Source organism: Rousettus aegyptiacus, unplaced genomic scaffold (assembly GCF_014176215.1).
Source record: "Rousettus aegyptiacus isolate mRouAeg1 unplaced genomic scaffold, mRouAeg1.p scaffold_m13_p_14, whole genome shotgun sequence".
Taxonomy (NCBI): domain Eukaryota; kingdom Metazoa; phylum Chordata; class Mammalia; order Chiroptera; family Pteropodidae; genus Rousettus; species Rousettus aegyptiacus.
In genome coordinates this window covers 48,997,307-49,024,010 of record NW_023416289.1, presented here as the reverse complement: position 1 = coordinate 49,024,010, position 26,704 = coordinate 48,997,307, and the positions used below count along the sequence as shown (strand labels likewise).

Genomic DNA, 26,704 nt, shown 5'->3' with positions numbered 1-26,704 from the left:
GCCGGGGCCCACCCGCCGCCCAAGTCTGTTTGCAAGCCTGCCCGAACAAGGAGTCCTGCAACACTGGCCGTGCTGCTTCCAGAAGGACCCCTGAACCCCCAAACCCTTGCTCATCAGGCTGGCAACTGGGCGGATGTGTGGCAGAGAGAGGCTGACGACAGGAGAGAAAGGATTTGCATTTCGTCAGTTCCCATTGTGGCTTTATTCAGTTTTGCATGTGGGAATGTTTCACTGAATCCCTGACCTTCCGGCAGTTTCCAGCTGCCCAGCAGCTCCTGCGAGGCCATTTTGCTCCAGGCAGGACAGGCCTCAGAGCGAGCAAACGGCCCACGCCGCCCAGAGCCAGAGCTGAGAACAATTAGGGTCGATGGCCAGGCTCCACTCACAATCGGGATCACCTGGCGCGGCACGAGGACCTGGCCCCGCCATCTTGCTTCGCGCGCCTGTCCACCACGGCCGCACGTATCTTTGCCGCTGGGCGGAAGGCCAGATTTGCAGGTTCGGGGGCCGCGTTTGGAAGGAAGAGGAAATGTGGGGACACCGTGAATTCCGAGCGAAGTTGGTATTTTTTTCCCCACAGGAGAGGGAGGCCAAGGGAGAGCTGAGCAAACCCCCTGGGGACGCGGGCTTGCGGGGTCCCCCGTGGCTAGTGGTGCCACAGCAAGCACGGAGTTCTCCAGGTTATCAGAATGTGGATAAAAAATGCCCCCCATCACCCCCACCCACCCCCGCGTTCCTCCATGTGCTCAGGTCAGGTGGGGGCGCCTCTTGCAGGCTTGCCCTGTGCCCCCCGCCTTTAACTGCCTGGGGTGAGAGAGAGGAAGTCTCTCCGCCTCCACCCTCTCTTCGCACCCCTTGTTTCTTGGGGTTTCTCCGTGAAGAGCTACATCTTACTGCTGTGTGGGAACAGACAAATGCCGAGCAGACGTGTGGCGGTAGGGAGGGGGTCCGTGTGCGCCTTAAACGTTAAGCAGCCGTCAGCGTATCTGAAGTCGAGAAGGGAGTGATCCCGTTTGTGCGTTTGCATGCATCCTTAGTAGAGAATGTTTGTGTCTGGCAGCTTGGTTAACACCGGCTGCGAATGGAGAGCCCGATATATTAGTGGCACCTGTGGGAGAGACCGCCCGCATCCAGCGACGGCGGAACCTTCCGGAATCGGGCCGTGAGCCGCAGACCGGGGCTGCTCGCGCCGTAACTCTCGGGGGGCTGGATTCATCCAGTAGCAGTTTCTCCGAAATCTTCGTTAGTGAATCTGCGCATCGTTGGCTTCAAGGTTCACTTAGTTCACGTCTTCCCGATTCCGGTTGGCGTTTCACGTTCTGCGGCTGCGCGTGTGCCGCACGGTGGTGGGACGTTCGTGCCGTCTGCAGTGTGGTCCCCTGAGGGGCCTGCAGCCACCTGGCGCCTCACAGTTGTTGCAGGATCCCTGACTGCGTTCCCCGTGCCGTCTTGGAACTGCCAATTTGTGCAGCTTAATCCCTGTCACCTTTTTCACCCAGCCCCCAAGCCCCCTCGCATCCGGCACCCCTCAGCTTCTCCGTGTCCGTGAGTCTTTGTCTTGTTTCGTTCTTCTGTGTGGAATCTCTACATTTACTTTCGAAATATGAAAAAAAGGTATACGATATAGAAAAATGTCACTCAGAATTATGTCATCCCAAAAAGCAAAAGTGTTGAAAATCAGCTTTAAAATTGCTGTAAGCTATTGGCAAAAGTGAATCTCTTTAAAGAATGCAATATTTTCGTGCAGCGCACCCTTTTTTTTTTTAAATTATATTTGGTAATACGATTTCACGTGTAGAAGTCCACAGTCCATCAGGTTTCAGAAAGCCCGATATGTAAAATCCATCTTTCAAGCTTCCTACTTCATTTATTCCCTTCCAGTTGTTAATGTTTTTTGGCGTGTGGCCATCTAAAACTCCTGTTCGTTTCCCTAATTCGAATGTATGTAACTGCATGTTTTTAACAAATACGTAATTCTGTCTCAGGGGTGTTTCTGTTCTTCCTCTGTGCTTCACGACACCGTTTGCAGATTGACGTGCGCCAGGTCATACTGCGTTCACGCCTCCGCCTCGTTTCCAAATCAGTACTAAGCTGTAACTTCCCTCGGGAAAGGCACAGGTCGGACACAGCACGCTGAACTCTCACGAAACAGACACATGTGTGCGCCAGGTCCGAAGGCCATGGACAGCCCGTGGCTTCCCCTCACGGTGCATCCGGCCCCCATCCTGCTCCAACTGCTTGAAGCGCCCAGCAGAGCCACAGAGAAGTTTCACCAATGTCAGTGAATTGCACACGTGGGAAGGGTCCCCCGGTGTTCACTGTCCAGGGAGTGGTGACTGTCAGGTTTGCGGGGTGACTCCTTAGATTTGTGTCTGTTTCCATTCGTGAATTCTGACCTCTGTGTGGGGTCCCATCGGGTGCCCCGAGCACGGGGTGTGTCCCCTCTCCCGCTGATGAGACCTCGGTCAGTTACCAGCGTGGAGCTCTGTCCTGTCGCGGTGCCGTGGCCACTCTGGGGCGCATCCGTGGTGGAGGCGCACCTCCAGTTAGGGTGGCCGGCGTCAGGCGACGGGCTGAGAGTACACACGTTGTACCTGCTGCCCGAGGAGCTTCACAGTGAGCTGGTGACTAGTCTGTGACTGAACAGGCGCGATAATCGACACTCCCACCAGCGGCCCAGACGGTCTGATGGCCCCACGGCCTGGGTGGCACCTGGCATCGTTCTCGTCCGTGTGAGCGTCTCGCGATTTCATCAGCGTTTCCCTGAAGCCGAAGAGGTTAAACGTTTTCTTTTACCTTTTCATCAACCATGTGTTTATCCCTTTTTGTGTAATGTCTATTCAGGGTGTTTTGTGTTTTTTTTTTAACCCATTTTTCTAATGGGTTTTTAGTACATACATTTTATTTAACGAGGTTCTTTACATCTTCCAGCTTGATGTACTTTACCAGAGGTATAATGCAAATCTCACCACCCTCTCTGGTTTTCCGGCCAGTCTCTCTCACTGGTGCATTTCAGTAAACAATAGCTTCTGACAGATCTTAATATGAGCCGACTGATTTTCTCCTGTTTTGAGTGTTGTTGTCTTTTCGGTGGAAAAAAAATTTCTAATTAGTTGGGAAGCCGCTCTGGTAAATTTTTCTAAAAGTTAATAATTGTGTTTTTAAAGTCAAGAACTCAAATTAAGGACATAAGAAATTAAGACGAGATTGAATGCAGCTAGAGACTGGGTTAGGAAACCAGGCCATTCAAGAGTAAGTGACCCAACAGAAGCTCAGCGGGACACCACCGGAGAATTCAGGGGACAGTTCCAAGACAGCCCAGTAAGAAGTTAGGACAAAGCATAGGGAAATGAGAAGGTGGTCGAAATAACCTGAAATTTACTGATAAGTACCTGAAAGGTCAATGTACAAAACACTAACATTTTAAGGCCAGGCGATGAATTCTATACTGACATTTTGGACATTCTTCTATTGATGAACATTAAACAGAATAATGTTTGAAAATCTGGCACACGCAAAGGTTTAACGTTTCTATAGAATATATGCATGTCAAAATAGTGGGAGAGAAAGGAAACATTTAAAATGTTGAGAGAGACAGCAATACCACTTCTCACACAAAAACATATAAAGATTTTTTGCCACCGGCAGGATCTGACCGTATGAATAACCCCATTTGTTGTGTTTTTGTATAAGGATTCAGGAATCTCCCGTGGCGACGCCGGCCATCTCTTCTGCTGTCCCCACATCGTACACGAATCCGGTCGCCGTCTTTTCCAGCTGAGGCAACAGGAAGTCTACAGCCTCGGGGACACCTGCCTCTGCCTGGATTCGGAGCCAGCCTCCTCCGGTGAGTGCAGAATCCATCTCGACGAAAGAGGGTACCATGTGCCTTCTGTAAAATCTCTCAAAGTTAGCCGACTGCTCTTTCAAAATAAGACAGTATCTTTTGGAAAGTTAACTCTGAGATGTAAGTCTTTGTTGGGTGATATGCGAAGTATCATGCTTTCTGGTACATGGAGTCTTCATGGGATGATAGGCAGGTGTTGAGTTTTTCTAACGAACGTCACCGGCAGGAGGAAGTAGTCCTTTTTGTCCTGAACTGTTCAAACTCTGGGGCCTCTGGATCTCTCTAGGTCGGGCTGGGGTCTGTGGGTTTTCTGGAACCTCTGGGGTATCTCTCTGGGCATGACTAGGGTCTCTGGGATCTCTGGGGTCACCGTCTGGGCCAAGCCGGGGTTTCTAGGGCCTCTGGGGTTTCTCAGGTCTCTCTGTGGGCTGGGCTCAAGTCTCTGGGACCTCTGTGGTCTCTCTCTGGGCAAGATTGGGGTCTCTATAACCTCTGAAGTCACTGTCTGGGCCGGGCAGGTATCTCTGGGGTCTCTCAGGTCCTCTATGGGCCGGGCTAGGGTCTCCGGAGCCTCTGTGGTTCCTCTCTGGGCAAGACTAGAGTCTCTGGGACATCTGGGGTCTCCCTTTGTGCTGGGCTGGGGTCTCTGGGGCCTCTGGGGTCTCTCGGGTCTCTCTCTGGGCCGGACTAGGGTCTCTTAGACCTCTGGGGTCATTGTCTGGGCTGGGAAGGTGTCTCTGATGCTTCTGGGGTCCCTTGGGTCTGTCGGTGGGCTGGACCGGGGTCTCTGAAATGCCTGGAGTCTCTCTCTGGGCCCGGCGTGGGTCTCTGGGGTTTCTAGGGTCTCTCTCTGGGCTGGACTAGGATTTCTGGGACCTCTGGGGTCTCTGTGGCCTCCAGGGTCTCTCTGGGATGGGTAGACTTTTCTGGGGCCTATGGGAACTCTGAGGTCTCTCTCTGGGTTAGGCTCTGGTCTCAGGGGTCTCTCAGGTAACTCTGTGGTCCAGGCTGGGGTTTCTGGGATTCCTATGGTCTCACTCTTGGCCGGGCTGGGGTCTCTGGGACCCCTGGGGTTTCTGTTGGCCAGCTAGCGTCTCTGTGGCCTCTGGGGTCTCTGTGCAAAAGTGGGGTGTCTGGAGCAACTGGCGTCTCTGTGGGCTGGACTACGGTCTCTGGGACATCTGGGGTCACTGTCTGGTCCCGTCTGGGGTCTCTGGGACCTCTGAGATCTCTCTCTGGGCAGGCAAGGGGTGTCTGGAAACGCTGGGGTCTCTCTCTGGGCCGGACTAGGGTCTCTGGGAACTCTGGGGTCACTGTCTGGGCCGGGAAGGTGTCTCTAATGCTTCTGGGGTCTGTCTAAGAGCTGGGCAGGGGTCTCTGGAACCCCCGGGGTCTTTCTATGAGTCCGACTGTGGTCTCTGGGGCCTCTGGGGTCTCTCTCTGGGTCGGACTAGATTCTTTGGTACCTCTAGGCTGGGATGGGGTTTCTAGGGACTCTGGGGTCACTCTCTGGGTTGGGCTGGTGTCTCTGGATCCCTGGGTTCTCTAGGCGAAGCTGGGGTCTCTGGGACCTCTGGGGTCACTGTCTGTGCTGGGGGACCTCTGGGGTCACTGTCTGTGCTGGGATGGAGTCTCTTGTGTCTCTCTCTGGGCCAGGCTTGGGTCTCTGGGACCTCTGGGGCCTCTCCCTGAGCCTGGCAGCAACCTCTGTGACCTCTGGGGTTTCTCTCTGGGATGGACTAGGGTCTCTGGGACCTCTAGGGTCAATCTGGGCTGGGCTAGGGTTTCTAGGGACTCTGGGGTCTCTCTCTGGGTTGGGCTGGATTCTCTGGGACCCCTGGGGTCTCTCTGGGGGCGAGGCTGGGGTGTCTGGGACCTCTGGGGTCACTGTGCTGGGATGGAGTCTCTGGAGACTCTAGGGTCTCTAGTGTCTCTCTCTGGGCTGGGGTGGGGGGGGTTTCTGGGACCCCTGTGGTCTCTCTCTGGGCTAGAACAGGGTTTCTGCGACTTCAGGGGTCTCTTTCCGGGCCAGGCTGGAGTTTCTGAGGTCTCTGGGGTCTCTCACTATGCCAGCCAGGGGTCTCGGGGAACTCTGGGGTCCCTCTATTCTATGGGCTTGGCTGGGGTCTCTGCTGCTTCTGGGGTCCCTCGAGTCTCTCTCTGGGCCAGACTGGGGTCTCTGGGGTTTCTGGGGTCTCTATCTGGACCAGAACAGGGTCTCTGCCACCTCTGGGATTTTCTCTGGACCTGACTGTGGACTCTGGGACCTCTGAGGTATTTCTCTAGGTTGGGAAGAGGTCTATGGGTTTTCTGGGGACTCTGGAGTCTCTCTGTGGGCTGGACTAGGGTCTCTGGGACATCTGGGCTCACTGTCTGGTCCGGGCGGTGCTCTCTGGGGCCCCCAGGATCTCTCTCTGGGTCGGACTAGGTTCTCTGGGACCTCAAGGGTCAATCTAGGCTGGGATGAGGTTTCTAGGGACTCTAGGGTCACTCTCTGGGTTGGGCTGGGGTCTCTGGGACCCTTGTGATCTCTCTGTGGGCCTGGCTTGGGTCTCTGGGGCCTCTGGGGTCACTCTCTGGGATGGGTAGGGGTCTCTGGGGCCTATGGAAACTCTGGGGTTTCTCTCTGGGTTAGGCTAAGGTCTCAGGGGTTTCTCGGGTTACTCTGTGGGCCAGGCTGGGGTCTCTGGGATTTGTCTCTGGCTCGGAGTAGGGTCTCTGGGACCTCTAGAGTCAACCTAAGCTGGGCTGGGCTTTCTCGGGCCTCTGGGGTCTCTCTGTAGGCCTGGCTAGGGTCTCTGGGAACTCTGGGGCTTCTCTCTGAGCCTGGGAGCAGCCTCTGGGACCTCTGGGGTCTCTCTCTAGGCCAGGCTGGGGGTCTCTGGGGTTTCTGGTGTCTCTTTCTCTGGGCTGGATCAGGGTTTCTGGGACCCCTGAGGTCTCTCTTTGGGCCAGGCTTGGGTCTCTGGGGCCTCTGTTGTCTCTCCCTGTGAATGGTAGGGGTCTCTGGGGCCTATGGGAACTCTGCGGTCTCTCTCTGGGTTATACTGGGGTCTCTGGAACACCTGGGGGGGTCTCTCTGGGCAAGGCTGGGGTCTCTACCTGGACCAGAACAGGGTCTCTGCCACCTCTGGGATTTTCTCTGGACCTAACTGTGGTCTCTGGGGCCTCTGGGGTATCTCTCTAGGTCGGGAAGGGGTCTGTGGGTTTTATGGGGCCTTTGGGGTCTCTCCATGGGCTGGACTAGGGTCTCCGGGACATCTGTGGTCACTGTCTGGTCCGGGCGGCGATCTCCTGGGCCTCTGGGGTTTTTCTTTGGGTCGGACTAGGTTCTCTGGGACCTCAAGGGTCAATCTAGGCTGGGATAGGGTTTCTAGGAACTCTGCAGTCTCTCTCTGGGTTAGGAGGGGGTCACTAGGACCCCTGGGGTCTCTCATAGGCCAGGCTAGGGTCTCTGGGGTCTGCGGGGTCTCTTTCTGGCCAAGCTGTGTTCTGTGGGACCCTGGAGTCTCCCTCTGGGCCAGGCTGGGGTCTCTGGGACCTCTGGGGTCATTCTGTGCTGGGTTGAGGTTTCTGGAGCCTCTGGGGTCTTTCTGTAGGCCACGCTGGGGTCTCTGAGGCCTCCAGGGTCTCTCTCTGGGTCAGACTAGGTTCTCTGGGACCTCAGGGGTCAATCTAGGCTGGGATAGGGTTTCAGGGACTCTGGGGTCACTCTCTGTGCTGGGATGGAGTCCCTAGAGCCTCAGAGGTCTCTCGTGTGTCTCTCTGGGCCAGGAAGTGGTCTCTGGGACCCCTGTGGTCTTTCTCTGGGCTGGAACAGGGTTTCTGAGACCTCAGGGGTCTCTTTCCAGCCAGGCTAGAGTTTCTGGGGTCTCTGGGAACTCTGGCGTCTGTGTGCACGGCTGGGGGTCTCTGGGGCCTGTGGGGTTTCTCGGGTCTCTCTCTGGGATGAGATGGGGTCTCTGGGGCCCCTAGGGTGTTCACCTTGTCGAAGATGGGTTTCCTGGGACCTCTGGGGTCTCTTTCTAGGCTGGGCTGGGGTCAGTGGGTTTTCTGGTGCCTGTGGGGTCTCTCTCTGGGTCAGGCTGGGGTATCTGTGGTCTCTCGCTGGCGGGGGTCTCTGGGGACCGAAAGACTCCCCAGAGATCCCCATCCCACCCCAGAGGGAGACCCAGAGGTTCCATAGGCTCATCCCAGACAGAGACCCCGAGTTCCCAGAGGCCCCAACCAGGCCTAGAGAGAGACCAGAGAGACCCCAGAGGTCACAGAGACTGTAGTCCGGCCTAGACAGAGACCCCAGCCAGGCCCAGAGAGAGACCCGAGAGCAGCCAGCCTGGGATCTCTGGGTTCTGTCTCTGGGCCAAGTTGAGTCTTCTGTGGTCTCTCTCTGGGGGTGGTCTTTGGGGTCTCTAGGGAAAGATCTTTATTTCATTAGAGAAAATGCTGGACAGTTTTCCGTTTCATAGGGATAATGCTGGACAACTCCCCATTTTCAGAACGCTGGATAGTTTCCCCCGTTTTAGTGTGAAAATGCTGGGTTGCTCTCCGGAGCAAAATGTAGGTGCAAAATGCTGGGCTAGGCCAGGCTTTCCAGATGAGACCACAAATCTCATCTCTCAAGTCACTACATTTCTCTTCTTGTCCAAATGAACTAAACAGTTTATTTAGTTTACAAATCGATTGCATACTTTATTGATGATTTTACATGTGCATAAAATTGTTTTTTTATTTTTAATTTACATTACCTTAATAATTCAGTTATTCTCCAATAATTGTAAATAAAATACCTTATTTTATTTAATTACTACATCTATGTGAGTAGATACTCTTAAAACTAAACGTTTGATCTCAAAAATGACAGTTTTACTGCATGGTGTAGAATCATAGACAATAGTTAAAAGGTGACACATGTGTGTGATATTTGTTGGGTTCTGGGGAACCCTTGTCTTCCTCTGGTGCCGGTGGTCGTGCCATCTGGTCTAGGAAAACACAAGGCTGTATGCCAGTCACCCCAGATGCATAAAACAGCAGACTCGGCCCATTTAAGGTCCACAGTGACATCTGCCACTTACCCAGACAGGCTGCAGTGGATGCCCTGGCCTTTCTCTTGGACCTGAGTGAAGATCATTGCTTTTTTCCCATTATACCATGATTTCCTGAAAGATATGAATGACATTTGCTTGATTTCACTGATATATAAATGTAAAACAGCCCATCTGAAATGTCTTCACCTCACCATCTTTTTTCCTTCCTTTTTACTTTTCTTTACAGACACTCCACCAAGCAGAGAATGACTATCAAATCTGGTCATCACTGGCCTCGATGTCCAAGGGTCTGTGTCTGGCCTATGATCCTTGCTTCACTTCATTCTGAAATCAAGAGAATGGGAATCACTGGAGCTTGCTAGCTCGCACTTGATGGGTTGACCAAATGCGCACTGGTCTACACAAAGTAAGTCCTCTGATTTTCTCATTCAACATGGACAAAAGATGCCAAGACATTTATTACCACAGTCTGATCTGTGCCCTTCCTCTGTGCTTGTTTAATAACAAGTCTGGCCAGAGGCTTATCAGAATCTTATGTGAACCATTCAGGCTCTTCGCATGTCGGGAGCTGAAAGAAGCCACTTTGCTCAGGGGCTTCAGGCATTTCCAGGAAGACCCTGACTACCAAAAACAAGTTTTCCTCCACATTTTGGCCCTTCACCAAATCTTTGCGGCACCTCCCTGTAAAGGGGCCTTCTGGAACGCTGTGTACAATTTATCTCCCTTGGCCATTTGAAAAGCTGAATCTAAAATATCCACGTTCACATAAGATTTGAATATTTGTGCAAATAACTGACACCTTCCTCATTAGAGACATTTGTGACACATGTTAACAAATATTATAAAAACAGTATGCAGAGATGCAGTTCCACACTAGCCACGACAAGATTAGACGCTAATCATCAGTACACGTGATAAAAAATGCAACTCAGACTTCCAGTTAGGTTGGCAGATTAGGTAAACTCTGTGCTCACCTTGTCCCACCACCTCAAAATCACAACTAAATTTTATGACAAGCATGTAAAGATTAGCCGAAGTTGTGTACGATATAAAGAAGGTGCTTGGAGGAAGACAGCATGTGCTCCTGGGGCCGGACGCTGGCAGCAGCAAGGACGAGGGGAAGGAGGAGAGAGCGTGGAGCTGCTTGGGTATCTGTAACTTCCTCTAAAAATGTTTTTCTAAAATATGTGTAATTGCTTTAAAATTCTAGTGTATAGACAGAAAGACACTATGGACTCATGTGAGTCTAGATTCAAAGTGAGCTGGGTCACACGCCAGCTCTTAAATGTCACCGAGTCTCACAGGCCTCTTCCGTACAACGGAGGTGATGATACTGCTATGGTGTTGCTGTGCATTCCTGATGCCATGTTACCTGTTAACTACTACGTGACAGTCCTGTCACATACTGACGACATGTCCTGTGTGCCCGCAGAGCCAGTCCCGAGCCGGGATTTCTTCACGCGGAGCTCGCTGAGGTACTGGACACCTTTTAGAGGTGAGGCACCCAAGGCCGACAGACATCACGTCGTTTGCTCAAGGTTTTGCATTAGTCCGCGCTCTCCGTCCCCACATGCGGGAACGGAGGGATGCAGAAGCCGCTGGTGGGCGGCGAGAGCATGCCCGCTGCTCCTCACGACGCAGAGCCAAGCTACTCAGCTGGAATGCAGATGACGACGACGACAGGGCTCACCCGAAGGAGCGTGGCCTGACCCGGCGCAGTGCCTGCCGCCCTGAGGATAACATCGCTGATGTGACACTTCTCCTCCACTCATGTCAGGTGACCCCCACCTCAGAATCCCGCCCGAAAAGGCTGCCTTGCCTTTGCCTTCCCCCCGTGAACTCGGTGGTGACAGAGGCACCACACCATGCCAGAACACAGAGGAGGGCCTTCCCTCCGTCATCCATGCTCCCCTGATCGTCCGGCAGAGTTCTGCATAAACACTTAACTGTTTACAGCAGCCTCCAAAGGCGCTAGGACAGCACATGCAGGAGAGGGACGACGATAAGCAATGTCTTTGTTTCACTCTGACAGCTGATGAGCCAGGGCGCAGGTGGCAGCCTGCCTCATTTGTCGGTGTTCATCATGGAGATCTTCACTCACTGGAGAAAGTTTCCAGCTCTGGGTCCCAGGGCTGACGCCAGCCCAAGAGCTACATTCTACGATGTCGACCGAGGAGAAACTGCACCGCACACACTCCGGGATGGACTTCAGTGAGAAAGCTGACAACGGTGAGCTCCCCGCGCTTCTATCCTCTCTTCCTACTCTCCGTCTCTCTCTCCCTCCCTTCTTCTCCTCAGGGACAGATAGGAAAAGAGGAAAAAAGAGAAAGAGGGAGGGAAGAGACAGAAGTAGAGAGAGAGACTACAGAGAGGAAAGAGAGACAGGAGAGGAGAGAAAGAGAGAAAAGAGGGAGAGACACAGACAGGGGGGCGGGGAGAGAAGAGGAGAAAAGAGAGGGAGAGAGACCGCAGGTCCCACTGACGTCCCCTTCGTACCTGTGGTCAGATGACGCCAGCCACTGTCCTGTGTCCACTGTGAGGTCGTCCCCTGGCGATGGCTGATGAGCCCCGGTGCCTTCAAGCACCTGTGCCGGACCCGGAGGTGTCAGCATCTAGCTTCGGATGACACCGCCGTCCTGGTGGCACTGTGCTCCGCCTTCTCCCTGGAGGTTCCTTTATTAAATCCTTTTCCTTTATTGAGCTTGGTGTTCTGTGTCTCTGAGCGTGTGGGGGACCTTTTGCCCTCTAGACCCTTAGGCTAAAGCCCATGGCTTGGACCTCTTAGGAAGAAACAGCCAGGAGCACCCCGGGGACGGCAATGACACCCACCGCACACTTACTCGAGACTGGAGCAGCGGCGAGACCTGGAGCAGCGGAATCCCGAGCTGAGGTCTGGGGCACGACGCTACTGAGATTCGAGATGGTTGTGATATTCCACCAGAGTGAAAACCGTAACTCTATTCTGGCATGTGACATTGAATTACAAAAGAAGAAAACACTAATCAGCTCTATTGATCTACATGTCCATACAGCGTGAATTAACTGAAAACAGATTCAAAATTACTGATCAAGCATTGTCCATGTATCAAGTGTGTGACTATAAAGAAATAAAATTGTTTAAATTTTAAAAAATCTGATTGCTACGCACAAAGCATTAGACTAGAATAAAACATAGAATACATCCATCCCTTGAACAAAGGATTGTTGGACACCTGTTGTATTTCGGCCTCCCTGCATGTCATATCAAATCATTAATTTAATCATTACCACTAACCAATGAGTTAAGCACATTATTCACGATATAGAAATGAAAAAAAATGAGATTTTTCTTCGAACTACAAAACCCACGTGTTCTAACAAGCACCTATGCTGTGCTAAGCACACATGCTCTTCACTAATTATGTAAAAGTCCCTATTAAGATCGCCATTTTGCTGGCGAAGGAAATGAGGTTCAGAAAGAATAAATGACAGCACGGTCACAGAATAGCAATGAAAACCCAGGTCCGCCGAAGTCGACGCCCCGCTCGCTCTCACTAGCTGACCAGCTGGAAGCTGGAAGACGGGGCCGGACAGGGTAGAGGGCAAAGGAGCTAAGACATAAAAAAAATCAGAAGCGATGCATTCACATGCACAGTGCACACTTCCAAGCAGTACCTTTGGGTGCCTTTCTGAAGTCACTTGTATCTCTTATTTTGAGGGCCAACTTAGAGACCATTCATGTAAGTCTATAAGATTTGCAATGTCCAAAATGAGAAATTCAATGCCAAAAAAAAAAAAAAAAAGACAAAATGATGCGAAACATTTTCAAACACTAAAAGTAAGATGACATAGGTGGGTGCTTCCCCCCACCCCACCTTTATTTCATCTCTGTATTCTATTACCTTGAACTCACTGAGCATCTATGGTTTTTTGAAACAAAAATGCTACTTAAAATAAGAACGAAGGAGTATCAAAATCAATCTTATTCCTCTACATTCAAGTTTCGCTATTGACCAAGCAGAACAGTGTCTCCCACAACCCTCATTCAGCGGACTTGAGTCTTAGAGCTGAAAGGTCCCCTCATCCTCCAACAAACTTATCTTTCAGAACATAACTGTGCCGTCAACCTAGAAGTGATGGCAATGGCCCCAAAATTCAAGTGATCGTCTTTGCCCTTGAATAACACATGGCTATTAGACGACATATGCACAGCACCATGGTGATCACTGCTGATCATACAGAATATAGAAAGACGGCCTTGGCCCTTAACAAGTCTATAAACCTATACGGGGACATATGACTCAAGCAGAATAGGATACAAAGTTCCATAATGCAGCTACGAAGAACTTTTAGGCAGAAAAAAAAAATGAGGCAAATTTAATTTTAAAATACAATTAGCTGAAGTTTCATGAGGTGGCATCTTTTTACGTGGACTTGGAAGGTCAAAGAGAATTTCGACGAGTGGGAACAGAGAGGTACCGGGAAACGCCTACTATGTGTCATGACTCACGTTTTCTTTTCATTCGGAAGGAAGAACGACGACAGGGAGGAGGAGGAACACCAAAGCTCAGGGAAAAGAAAGCGAATGAGAACTGGTAAGAGAAGGTCGAAGACGTGTCAGCTGAAAATCACAGGGATGGCAGAGTTGGAGCCGGAGGACACGGAAATGGGACCCGGTGTGTGATTGCCCTGTAAATGCCTATAGGAGTCTCCGTTATCCTTACAGTCGCTAGTCCTGAGTGGTGGGCCTGACCATTTTGAGGACATGCAACAGCAAGACTCTGAACAGAGAAATGATGGATTCTCAGTACTTTTCTCAAGAGGAAAAGAAATGCTGATGTGCCCCCAAAAAGCACTGGGATTCGGGGGCTCCTGAGGCACACGTCCTCCGCCCCCCCCCCCCCCCAATGCTTACAAAGAAGGGTCCACGCTGCACTTCGCTTTAGAGAGAAAGTAAGACTGGAAAGCAGCGCCAAGCACCAAATTTGGTGATAAACACACGTGCTCTAAAGGGACCGTCTTAAATCTGAAACGTGCCTGGTGTCTCCAATGCAACTGTCTTCGGACCCCAGTTCCCGGATTGTGAAGCGTCTCCTTTGGGCTGATATAGTCACGCTCCTTGGCCATTTTTCTGGACAAGCTCTAAGCTCACAGAGAGACAGCCGATCTCTCTCCGCCGCGACATCGGAAACATTTGCATCCGCCGCCAACGACAGGCCTCACATTTGAATCCACACAGGAAGCCACTGGTGATACGTAAGACTCGGGGCCTCAGAAACGCCCTCCTTCCGTCAACCCAATGACCACCAGTGGCTTTGCATTCGGACACATATATGTGAGCCACGTGGACAGCAGAGAGTCAAGGCAGCTGAGCTAGCTCTGGAGTGGGTACAGCCCCCATGGGGCCCAGGAAGGATGGCAGTAGAGGATACACCTCAAAACTTTAAATCCCTGGTGTTCAGTCTTTAGCCTCCTTCACCTCTCTACCCTCATGACTCCCAAATTTGTATTTTTCAGAGTCAACCTCTCCCCTAAACTTTATATTAATTTATTCAGCTACTAAGTCCTGATAGCTGTACAATAGACTTGCAAAACCAAGTCCAAGGTAGAACTTCAACTCCTTCCTATACCCACTCCTCCCCGAGACATCTCCATCTCAGCAACCGGCGTCATCCTTCACCTACTTACTCAGTTCCAAAGTCTAGCCATCTTCTGTGATTCCGCCTTCCTCTGATATGTACTCCATTTAACAAGTGCTGTCATCACTATGGTTGAACTGCACGGTGAATTTGATCAATTCTCGCCCCTCCATGGCCAAGCCCAAATCGTCTCTCCCCTAGATCACCACCAAGACCTCTGATGGAGACCCTGATTCTGGGCTCGCCACACAGTGTCCAGTGCCCTCCACAGCAGCTTCTGCATGCAAAGTAGCCAGAAGGATCTTTTTTTAGCAAGAAAATAGGATCGCGTCACTCCCCTGCTCAAAACACTACAGTGACTTCTTACCAGGTTTTACATCAAACTGAAACTCTTTAGCAGGTCCAAAGATGTGCTATGCAGTCTGTCCCTGCTTAGCGCTGAGACTTCGCCTCCACACTCCAACCCCAACTCTTCTTTCCTGGCCCTAGGATTTTCTCCGGGCTCGTCCCTCTTCCCAGGAGACTTGGAGAGCTGGGGATTTCACATCAGGTGGGTTACGGCTCAAATGCGACCTCCTAGGCCATCCTACCTAAAATAACCTTCCTCTCTACCCAACTTTCACCTAACTACGCCCAATTACATTGTTTTTCTTCTTGGCGTGACACCATCTGAAATTATTTTGTTTGCTTGTTCAACACCTGTAGCTTTCAAAAGAAAATAACTTCCCTGTGAGGTCGTCTGTTTCCTGCACTGTTGTTTCTTCAAAGCTTCCGGCACAGCCTGGACGCAACAGGTGCTGAGTGCACATCTGTTCACTCGAGACACAGCCTGGTGCAGCGCGGGCATCCGTCGCCACTCCCGCCGCCCTGCGTGACGACTGCACGCAAACGATTTAGGTTCGAGGGGCGTGTGCACACCGTCCTATCCATTCAATGCTCACCATGCAGTTTCCTATTCAGCTTTCCCCCCCCTTTTTAATGACTACAAATGAAATGAGTGACTGTGGCCATTCTCGCTGAGCGCACCAAGCACTTCCTTGAGAGTGTTGGGATGGAAAACAAGAGCCGAAGACAATGACTTCATAACATAAAGGCCTGAGAGATGATGAAAGAAGTCACTGAAGACGGAATCGTGTGTTTTGTGTGTTGGAGTAGATGTTTCCTAGTGAGAAAACTGGACTCTCTGCCAGAGTCTCTGTCTCCGAGTTAGGGACGTGAAACCTTGTAAAGGTTTGAGCACAGGGCAACCCAAATAAGATTCGGAATTTCATGACACTCCCATGTATGTATGCACTATCACTGATCTTACCAAAAATATAAAACAAAATATCCTTTGCTCGTCTTTTAAAATTCAATGTAAAAAAACCTATAAAAAGTGCCAGTATTTACTGTGAAAGTATACAGCTGGAATTCATTGGATTTCGTTAATATCACCATAAAAAAATAAATTTTTTAAAAAGTGCCAAAGGTGACACGTGTGTGATATTTGTTGGGTCCTGGGGAACCCTTGTCTTCCTTTGGTGCCGGTGGTCATGCCATCTGGTCTAGGAAAAGACAAGGCTGTATGCCAGTCACCCCAGATGCATAAAACAGCGGACTCGGCCCATTGAAGGTCCACAGTGACATCTGCCACTTACCCAGACAGGCTGCAGTGGATGCCCTGGCCTTTCTCTTGGACCTGAGTGAAGATCATTGCTTTTTTTCCATTACACCATTATTTCCTGAAAGATATTAATGACATTTGCTTGATTTCAATGATATATAAACGTAAGACCAGCCCATCTGAAACATCCTCACCTCACCATCTCTCTCCCTTCACAAAAGCATTACCTGTCCTTGCAGACACTCCAAGCAGAGAATGACTATCAAATCTGGTCATCACCGGCCTCCACGTCCAAGGGTCTGTGTCTGGCCTATGATCCTTGCTTCACTTCATTCTGAAATCGAAAGAACAGGAATCACTGTAGATTGCTAGCTCGAGCTTGATGGGTTGACCGAATACACACTGGTCAACAAAAAATAAGCCCTCTGATTTACTTATTTGACATGGCTCAAAGATGCCAAGACATTTTATTACAACAATCTGATCTGTGCCTTTCCTCTGTGCTTGTTTATGATATAATAAGTCTGGCCAGATGCTTATCGGAATCTTTTGTGAACCATCCAGGCTCCTTACATATCGGGAGCTGAAAGATACCACTTTCCTCAGGACCTTTCAGGCATTTCTGGCAAGACCTTGACTAATGGAAAAATAAGTTTCCCTCCAGGTTTTGGCCCTTCACCAAAACATTACAGCACCTCCCTATAAAGAAGCTTTCTGTAAGTCTGTGTGCAATTTACCTCCCTGGGCCATCTGAAAAACTGAATCTAAAATATCTATGTTCAGATAAAGACACTCACCACATAAGGAATAGAAGCATTATCAACACAATGCTCTACGTCACCACAGATGCATAAAACAGCAGACAGGGCCCACGTAAGGTCCACAGTGACATGACAGAGACATTCACAGAGCAGGTTATGGGGCAATGAGGAGGCAAGGAGGCAACGATCTGGACCAAAAACAAGGTTCACCCACTCCCTGGGCTCCAGCCGGGGGCAGGGGAGTGAGAACGGCAGGCAAGGCATCCGAACACAGAGCAGAGCCAACGCTGCAACCGGCCCAGCCACCGCTGTGCACGCCAGACGCCTCCCCCTGAACCCCTCGATGCCCGTCCCCCTCCCTTCCTACCTCAAATGGCCATCCCCAGGCGCTCCACACCACTCAGCACAAGGGAATTAAAGCTCCGAGCCACAACAACACAGCGCCTCACACCTGTTAGCATGGCTTCCACGCAGGGACAAGGGGGACACTGGCGAGGGTGTGGAGAAACGGGGAATGCGAGCCGGTGCGGCCACGATGGAGCGCCGCCTGGAGACTCCTCTGGCAAGTACAATCAGAATTCCCCTACCATGCAGTAATCCTGGACGTTTATCCAGATGAGACAAAATCAGCACCCTGATTAGATGCACGTCTTCATTCCAGCACTGCGCACAATAGTCGAGACACAAAAACCACCTATGTGCTCGTCAACACTAAAGAACGTGAGAAGTACATATGTACACTGTACACACACACATGTTCACCACAACGGCACACACACTGGCCGAAAAAGGAAACCCTGCCACAGGCAAGAACAAGGATGGCCCTTGAGGGCATTATGCTAAATGAAATGAGTCAGACAAAGGCACATGTTGCATGAGCTGACTATGCTACAAAACAGAACAGACTGGTGCTTCTGGGCGTGTGTGGGAGAAACAGGTGATTGTCATCAAGTATCCAAACTCCCGGTCACAGTCAGCTCTGGGGACCCAACGTACAGCATGGGACCACGGTTACGGTAACTCCGCTGCTGCATACCTGCACGTTTCTAAGCAAACAGATGTTAAACATTTTCCAGCACAAGCACCAAAAAAAATAATTAGGTCAGGTCATAGATGTGTTAACTAACCTTGCTGTGGCAGTCACTCGCAATACACATGTATATAAAAGCAACACACCATACAATGTTACACATGTTAGTGTTAACACATATACAAATACTGCCAATTCTAATGGAACAGCTTGGTGCCACATGACCACCTCTGGGCCAACTGTGGCTGCTGATTCTGAGGCCTGGAGAGCCCAGCCCTGGAACTGCCTCACGTGGATGGACCAAGTGGACCAAGCAGGGTGAGGTGACCTAGCAGATGGACATCGAGATGGGCAAGAGACTGAAAAGACACAGCTGACACTCCCTCTCAGGGAGGGGGGCCTCCCTTCAGGACCATGGCAGGAGCGCGACACAGCGCAGACCCGCAGTCCAGGGATGCCTGTGCCAGCCGTCTGCGGGGAGGGGCGGAACGTCCAGCCCGGCACACGGAGGGCCTCTGTCTCCCACGACTCAGTAACTCACGTTCCAGCCCTTCGTGACACCAACTAGCCCGGAACAGCTCCCACACACTGGGGCTCACCACTCACGCACAGACGAGGCCAGGCCCGCGTGCGGCCGCCTCCACCCGCCCGCCCTGGTCGCCCTCACACGGCTGCAGGCCGCGAGAGCAACGCATGGCACTCACAGGACTAATTGCAGGATGACACGCACTGCTTGCAACAGGCACGTTCACAGAGTCTGCTCGAGACACTCCGGTCCCACTGCACACGGCAGATGCTCAGCCCAGAAGTTGGATCACGCACACCAGCCTCGCTTCCACCAGCCGTGCGGCCCACCCAGCTCTCCTGGGCACTTCTCAGGGACGCCCTGCCAGCCACGGGCCTGGAGGGGAAGATCTGGTGTGGCCACCAGCCCTACCTGACTACCTGCGCAGCCCCGACCCAGCCTCTGACACGAGTACCACAGGGGTTTTCTGCTCTTGTTAAATATCAGCCTGAAAAACACAGGCCAGCAGAGGAAACATGCAGAAGTGTCAGAATCCAGAGTGAGACACTGTGGCAGTGTCTGCATGTTTCCTCTGCTGGCCTGTGAGAACTGCCACAGTGTCTCACTCTGGAAGAAACAGCAGGAAAACCTCGTGGCCACGGTTCCCAGCCACGGAGGATGCCTGCTCTCCTCGTTGCCCAAATGTTCCAGCTTTTGAGTCCACGGTGCACGAGGAGGAGCCAAAGGCAGCCCGCCACTGCTGTCCGGCGCGGGGGGGGGGGGGAACAGCTCATCCCAGCCTCGCTCCACAGCCCCGCCCACACAGTGCTCGCCTGTGAATCTGGCCAAGAAAGTTCTAGCAGCACTCTTACAATTTTGCCTAAACCAGAGTCACAGGGACATGGTCTTTCCCACAGACCCGCTCCGGGGACAGTCCCAGCCTCTGTGCGCCCCGGCTTCTGCTCTGCAGGAATGCCGACGCCCTAGAACATACCATGCTGAACGGGGTACACCCACCACACTCACCCAAGCACTGCCGCTCAGAGCAAGCTGATCCCGGTGATGTGAGCGCGGGCCATCAGGGACCACGCGTGCCAGCGAAGACTGGGAATGAAGTGGCCTGTAGACGTCAGCTCTGCAGTAGTTTCCCCTATGGCCAGGAAAGAAGAGGGATCTGAAATGAGAAAGTTAAACTTCCACATCATACAAATTTAAAGCCCAGAATACAACACCACGAATGGCAGCTCCGCCGCCTGTGTTCAGAGCCTCATCGATGGCATTCCGGCACCGCAGTCGCAGGCCACAGGGGACGGAGGCAGCCAACAGCCCCTTCCAGCTCAGTGGTACCCAGGGCAGGCTGCAGGTGGCCATATGCCCCATGCAGCAGCCAGGTCTCTAGGGAGGCACTGTGCTCCCCACCACGTACATGAACTATTATGTCCAGAGCAAGAGAAGATCTGGCCCTCAGACGTCTTAAGTGAAGATGCCTTTAAAACAACGGCATGGACGCACCTGAACTCCCCCACGCGCTCTCTTGAATCCAGTGGTTATGGGAGACCTCGATGACTGTGTGACATCTGGCCAGAAGGACACAACTGGGCAGGTCGTGCAGACACCAGGGAGTGGGAACGCATGTGCAAAGGCCCCGGGGCAGGGACAGCGAGGAGACCAGTGGGCAGTGGGTGCAGGGAGTGTGCGAGGGGGTGTGGGGGGGGATGACAGGGAGAGGGGACAGTGCGCCAGCCACGGTGAGGGCTCAGCCGCGCACTCTGAGTGACGCGGGGAGCCACGGACAAGTTCCGACCAAGAGTGACAGCGTCCGACTTAAGTTTCAAAGAGACCACTGTGCGCTGGCGGGTGTGGTGCTTGGCACGGCCGTTCATCACTGCTCAGTCTGCCCGTGCTCTGCCCCTGGCCTCCGCATTTGGAAGAAATGATGACGCAGTTGTTGACAGACATCTCTGGAGACTGAGGCCCATTTCATGGCTTTCATCCGATCCGGAGAACAGCTACCCCTCCCCGTGTCCTCACACAGCGTCCCACCCACCTCCAGGGCACCTGGAGCTCAGGGATATTGCTCACTCATGCACACAGCTACGCCCCCAAGCTGCAAGCCCCTGGCCAGCCAAGCAATGAAGGACGCATCTACACGGCGCTCACGCTGAGTCTTTATTCAACAGAGTCCCACGGCCAAGGAGACACACAGCTGGCAGGGGCATCCGGTCACCACTCTGCCCTGTACGCAGGGCTGACAGCACCACTGCGGGGGGGTTGGGGGGGAGCAGCTCTGCAAAGCCGCCTCAGGCACAGAGGGCTCCCTGGGGAGCCCCGTGCCCACACCGTCAGACCACACACAGACCAGACAACCCAGGCATCGCGGAGCTGTGCCCCGGACGCTTGGGCACCTGGGGCTTCCCGTGCCCACCCTCCTGCCCTCCCACGGCAGCTCCCCAACCCTACTCTGAACCCTGCATCCAGCGCCGGGCACACAGTACGATGGGCTGCAGCAGGGGGGACCAGGGCAAGCATCTGCCTGGAAGGAGAGCCGCGGGCATGTGTGCCAGGACGGGAGCCTGTGGCCTCGGGGTGCGGCTCCAGCCGGGGCGTGAGGGCCCCGGAGGCAGGATGCCACACTAGGAGCGCACCACCTGCCGCTCCGTGAAGAAGCTTCTTAGCAGCAGCACCTGGCTGGCACTGACCACAAACAGCACGATGGTCTCGCCCACAGACCAGCAGGATACCCGGCTGCGCAGGTCCTCGGCCCGGGCCCGGTCCTGGGCCTCCCGCAGCCGGTAATGCGTCTGGGACTCAATCACCGTCTTCAGCGCCTCGTGAATGGTCACACAGGCAGCTTCCATCTGGGCGGGAAGAGAAGAGCAGTCACGTTGCTGACCCCGAGACAGAGTGGCACCCAGCACAGCAAATGCTGTCGGCAACGTCCTAGGTCGCATCTGCTGAACGCCACCTCGAGCCTGCGCTACGGGTCTGACTTAACCCTTGTAATGAACCTCACCAGGCTGAGGACAAGGAACTTGCCCACAGGGCAGAGCCGAGCTTCCAAGCACTGCCTCGTGCCCTCACTCACAAAGGCATGCCCGCTGCCACGGGGAGGGACGAGAGGCCGCACTGGGAAGGCACCAGGGAAGATGTCGGAACCCGCATACACCGGACTCGACACGTGCCGTTTCTAGAAGGCTCCCTACTGCTCCTTCCTGTCACTCCCTACAGCCGTGACACAGGCACACTGAGCAAGTCAATTAGTTCTACACTCCTATCAGCCTGCTGCCCCCTGGCGGGCCACTGCTGAGTGTGGGGCTGGGGACTCAGAGGAGGGACTTGGAAAACGGAGACGACGATCATGCTGCTCCACAGCCCAAACTCCACGAGTTAACTCATTTGCCCTAGCACAGTGCCTGGAAGACGGGGAGACGCTCATCACGTCTCCCCGTCTTCCAGGCACTGTGCTAGGCCTGGGGAGCTGACAGGTGACTCAGAGTAGGACAGGCCTGGGTCTCGCAAAAGCTCGAGAACATGATAATCAGCATCATGTAAAAAGAGCCAATGGCAGGGGGTGAGCAGAGCTTCAGAAACACCCCAGAGGAAGTGGCCAGTCATCCTGGGGAGACACCCAGGAATGACGGCTGAGCCCCCAGGGATGGGCAGGATGTCAGCAGGCAGAGGATGAGGGAGGGGTTCCAGGGAGCAGAGGCAGCAGGAGAGGCCTGGCCGGGAGCAGGGATGTGGGCAGGTGGAGCCCGCAGGAAAGACCCCGGCGAGCAGAGCAGCAGGACGAGAACTTTCCTTCTGGGAGCTCTGGGAGCCATGACGTAGTGGGACTGGTGGGGAGCAGCCCAGAGGCCGCGAACACTGTCGGTTGCCACACTTCTACTAGGAAGGAAAGCTGAGAGCCCCAGTGAAGGGCGACAAGCTGGAGAAGAAGAGGGCAGTGGGACAGATTCATGGGACTGGCAGGTCATTCCTGAAACCAGTGGGCTGGATGGAGACGCCCAAGACTGGACACGTGGACACATGCGTCCCCCCCTCCCGCGGAAACCCAAAGTGAGCACTGCCCTCGGTGGGGGGGGGGGCCCTGGGCCCTGGGCCCCGGCCTGGGCGGTCAGCAGTTCAGGCTGGCACTCTAGCCTTCTCCAGAGGTTCAGAATCACTGGAGGATGAGGGGGAGGGAAGAGGCGCGGGACAGAGGGAGGAGACAGAAACCACGGGTGCCAACACCACAGGCAGAGGGGACGTCACGTACGCCACATGAGGCATCACTTTACAGGCCTGAGCCAGATGCCGCAGGCCAGAGTCCCACCCGGTGACTGTGTGAAGAGGGCCCGGGGCCTGTAAAGGAAGAACCGCAATACAGTGACATTGTAATAGCCACACAGTAACAAATGGTTAGTAAACTAGCTCATTGTGGTGACTGTGTCCCACAGTGTATAAACGTCTGGTCTCTACGCTGCACACCTGGGTCTAACATAACACTGTTTATCAACTGCACTTAAAAATTCTAAGACCCAAGACACCCTGGTGCCCTCTCAGGTAGGAGGCAGGGAGGCCAGCTGCAGCCTGTTCGCTCTGGTATTGGTTCCGGTGCCAGGAGACATGGCTGCCGGCCCAGCACCGTGCTGGACGGGGTCGGGCGAGAGCGAGACAACAGCTGCGTGCGCATGACGACGGCCAGTGAGGAGCAGAAGGCAGGCCTGGCCGCCCAGGCAGGCTGCGCCCTGCACACCGTGCCCCGCCCCGCCCTGCTGACACGCTCCTGGGCTGTAACCGCCACTCTCACTTCTAAGCCAAACTCAGCCCGTGAAGACTTCCGTGACTCTGCTAGCAAAATGCAGGGACCCGCCCCTGAATTGCTGCACCCTTGTCACAGCCCTGTTCAAGTGTCCTGGGCTCAGTGGTCCCCCCGAGGGCAGTGACGGTGCCACTCTGCCCTAAAGTGTGGGGACCAAGCGCCCACTGGTGCAAATGAGAGCCCGACACACACGACGACCCGGTCAGGGCGCGGGCAGCAGAGGGACACGTGGAAGGAACCGACTCCTGAAAGCTTCGGCAGGAGGCGGCGCAGGGCGCTCCCCCCGCCACGTGGGCCTTCCCACGCACGGCCACGGGTCGCCGGACACGACTGAGCGCCACAGGTGCTACCACAGGTGCTGCTGTGCAGCAAGTGAGGAGGTGACGCTCACTGCAAAGCGCCACACGCAGACTGCGGGAGCCACACTGACCCCCATCTGCCCGCGGACGTGGAGGACCGAGCACACAAGCCCACACAAAAGCCACCAGTGAGTGGAGCACGTGCCACCCTAGAGGGCCGCCTGGGAGGCAGTGTGGCCTCGCAGTGGCCTCAGGCGCTCTGGCTTTGCTCGTGGACCAGGTGCAGCCACAGGTGGCCAGTCCTGTCTTGTGGGTCTCTCTGGGCACCACTCGGGCACCTGGCAACTACACACCTGGACTCCCATCCTGAGCCACGCCCCATATACCAGGGTTCTGGGAACACGCTGGGGACACGGGGAATAAGGCCAGGCTTCCGTGTGGGAGGAGGGAAGGTGGGGCTTCAGCAGCAGGAGAGAAGCCTGAGGAAGGCAGTGGGGACCACGTTATAACTGACCTGGAGAGCCGCAGGTGACAGAGGTGAGCATCTGTTCTCCAAAAATGTCACCATTTCTCTACCAAGCATGGGGTTGCTACCAGGCGTCTGCCCCGCCCCCCACCCAGACAGCCACTCAGCCCCTGTCAACCGTGGGACGCGAGTGGAAGTGACATGTCTTACTTCTGGCCAGGGTTTTAGGGGCTTTCTCATTCTTGCCTTCCTTTGGTGTCTAGAGGCAGAAGGTGCTAAAGGACATCAGCAAGGTGGCAAGAAAGAGAGCCAGGATTCCTCAGTCATGCCACAGAGAGCCTTCACCCCTCCCTGACTCTCTCTGTTCTCATTTCGGTGAGGAAAATACTATTGTGCTAAAAGCCACTGACATTTGGGTTTACGTGTCACAGTGGCTTGTTGCCCTAATCGGTGCCCTGTACAGAGCGGGACTTGAGCCTTGATGACACACACACGTCCCATCAGCAGCGAGGCACATGCCATGGGCTCTGTGGACTGAAGCAGGGAGGCAGGGACAGCAGAGGGAAGCCCAGCACGGATCCAACCAAAGACTGGAGAGGACGGTCAGGAGGACATGATGGCCTGCGGGACCAGATGTGACCGCACAGGCAAAGCCGACACACACTGCGGACTGGGAGCTGGGTAGATGGTGGCTGCTCCCTAGCATGACAAGGGCAGGAGAGGAGGAACAAGCCGGAGGCGGGGGAGGGGGTTCTGCCGAGACCGTCTGTCAACGCCCACTCACCTGGGTGAGAGCTGTGACCCTGTTCCCCATGTCTGGGAGTATGGGGGGCTCGTCGCCCACTTGAAAGTCGAAATAGACGGTCTTGTGAGAGAAGGTGGAAAACTCGTTACTGAAGCAGAACTGATACACGCCCTTGACCTCAGCCCGGTGCGTGAAGCTGTCATACTGCTTCTTGGTTTCCCGGTAGACGGTGTTCCCCAGGGGGTCCTCCACATAGCAGTCAACGTCATAGTGACCACCAGTGATAACCTGACAACCACAGAAACACACACAGTCTGCTGTTACCAGAGGCTAAGCACCAGCACCAACGGCCGGCCAGGCGCCGATACTGACTTCATAGCCATCTTCCCACTAAACTGAACTTCATAACCTTCTCAAGTGACACTGCCACTTCGGAGAATGACTCCGAGGCCGAGAGGTATTAAGTCGATGGGCCATGAAAATACTGCTTGAAAGGGACAGGCTGAGGTCTGAGATCTGAGTCCCGGGCCACCTGACTCCGAAGGTTCTGCTCAAGAGTGTAAGGAGCCTCCCCCTGACCATTTACATGACAGGAAACAGGTCAGTGGTTACGCCACCTGGTGAACGGTCTAGTAAGTGTCCAAGTTATCATGAGGGGACGGAGAAGAAGGCAGAGGGAGACAAGGCCATCACAGGCAGTCTGCCACTGTCCCAGGTGGGAGAGTCCCAGGATTATTTCGTTTAAACTCTCTTGGTAAACGTAAGAAAGGCTAAGACCTACACAGAGTGAAACTATATAGGGAGTCTGTGGCTACACCCACGGGCCATCGAAGGACACAGTCCGCGGTCCCCACCTGTCCCCAAAGTACAGAAGGCCCCCTGCCCAGGACGAAGCTGCCCGGGGAGCAGGGCGCTTCTGGAGGCTGGCAGTGCCAGGGGCCGTGCAAGCACTCCTTGGCAGCGACTCCTGACCCAGCACTGGCCAGATGCCGCCCAGTGGGCATCTTCCTGGGTGATCATATCTAGGTTGCGCCCACTTGACCCAGCCACAATTTGTACATTGTCCACAAAGATGTGTAAATGGCCAAATCGAGGACTCAGAGACCACCACGCACACATAAGCGTCTTTTAGTGGCTTTCGCCACAGAGAGCCGTCAATGGGACAGCCGCCCCAGTCCTGCTGCTGCAGCCCCACAGCCTCTGTTAACGCCAGCCAGCACTGTGCAGGTGCACATGGCTTCTAGGTATGACTCCCACTCAGCCCTCCATCGCCAGATCTGCTCACTCACCCTTAGAGGCAGCTCCCTCACCCAGGACGGGCTCCCCAAAACTGAGCCCGTAGGTCCCTTAGAGGAGCCAGGGGTACTGGTGTGTGTGGCGGGGGAGCTTTCTTGAGTCATATGGCAACAGTCACACCTTGTGGCCACAGCACTGGTCTCCGTAAACACTGAGGGCTCCAGGTCTGCACTGAGATGCCCTTTCAAAAGCACCCGTTCTCATCGCTTCTCTCATCGCTCCGGCGCTCACCCCAACAATGGCTTAAACGCTGGAGGGGGGCAGTTAAACCACACCCCCACTTCCTCTAGGAGCCATTTATTCAGGACGCGAAGTAGGACAGCGTAGTCCCAGCGCCGCGGGGCAGACAGCCCACGCCCCAGCTGAGCAGAGGGGGCGCTCCTGAGTCCGGGGCCCGCGGGGGCGCCGCGGCAGGCCGACACCTGCAAAGGGCAGAGCGAGACCCCACCTGGTAGTCCAGGGAGAACCTGACGCCCTGCTCCAGCTCCTCGTGGAAACACTGCTTCGTGCTGTCCAGCAGTTCGAAGGTGAGCTCGGCGCCACGCGGCCTCTCGACCCCAAGCAGCAGCAGCAGCAGCAGCAGCAACGAACGTGGGGCCGCGCTGCCCATGGCGCTCCGGGTCCCGGTGGCGGCTGGCGGCAGCGCGGGACAGACGTGGCGCGAGCGACCGCGGGCTTCCGGGGG

The 26,704-nt window shown here is 54.1% G+C and overlaps 1 protein-coding gene and 1 long non-coding RNA gene across 5 annotated transcripts in view; one reads left to right on the top strand and one right to left on the bottom strand.

Annotated features, from left to right (window-relative positions):
* The window catches only part of LOC118611390, a 25,598-nt gene extending 14,374 nt beyond the window's left edge, over positions 1 to 11,224 (top strand). The window contains exons 3-4 of the long non-coding RNA XR_004954311.1: positions 3,694 to 3,847; positions 9,119 to 11,224. This is a non-coding gene — a long non-coding RNA (uncharacterized LOC118611390). The remainder of the gene's footprint in view (positions 1 to 3,693; positions 3,848 to 9,118) is intronic.
* TMED3 (transmembrane p24 trafficking protein 3) lies at positions 8,489 to 26,704 on the bottom strand. 4 transcript variants are annotated; one of them, XR_004954307.1, is made up of 9 exons: positions 26,468 to 26,704; positions 24,763 to 25,011; positions 19,436 to 19,583; positions 18,609 to 18,805; positions 16,341 to 16,447; positions 16,148 to 16,231; positions 14,878 to 15,042; positions 14,560 to 14,787; positions 12,487 to 12,617 (listed from the first exon to the last, which is right to left on the bottom strand). XR_004954307.1 is itself a non-coding variant. In XM_016125519.2 (3 exons), exons 1-3 carry the CDS (start codon positions 26,627 to 26,629, stop codon positions 21,043 to 21,045), a joined length of 636 nt encoding a protein of 211 aa, XP_015981005.1. In that variant the 5' UTR covers positions 26,630 to 26,704; the 3' UTR covers positions 20,566 to 21,042. The 4 variants fall into 4 exon arrangements, 1 of the variants encoding a protein (XP_015981005.1); XR_004954308.1 differs by lacking the exon at positions 18,609 to 18,805 and having other exon boundaries at positions 19,436 to 19,559; XR_004954309.1 differs by lacking the exons at positions 12,487 to 12,617; positions 14,560 to 14,787; positions 14,878 to 15,042; positions 16,148 to 16,231; positions 18,609 to 18,805 and adding an exon at positions 8,489 to 9,003 and having other exon boundaries at positions 19,436 to 19,559.

What these genes read in the sequence shown, in the direction of transcription:
- TMED3 (XM_016125519.2), bottom strand. Translation starts at nt 26,629, where the DNA reads ATGGGCAGCGCGGCCCCACGTTCGTTGCTGCTGCTGCTGCTGCTGCTG. An exon ending in GGTTCTCCCTGGACTACCAG is followed by an intron (nt 25,012 to 26,467) that starts GTGGGGTCTCGC and finishes TGTGGTTGTCAG; the next exon opens with GTTATCACTGGTGGTCACTA. An exon ending in GGGTCACAGCTCTCACCCAG is followed by an intron (nt 21,268 to 24,762) that starts GTGAGTGGGCGT and finishes CTTCCCGCCCAG; the next exon opens with ATGGAAGCTGCCTGTGTGAC.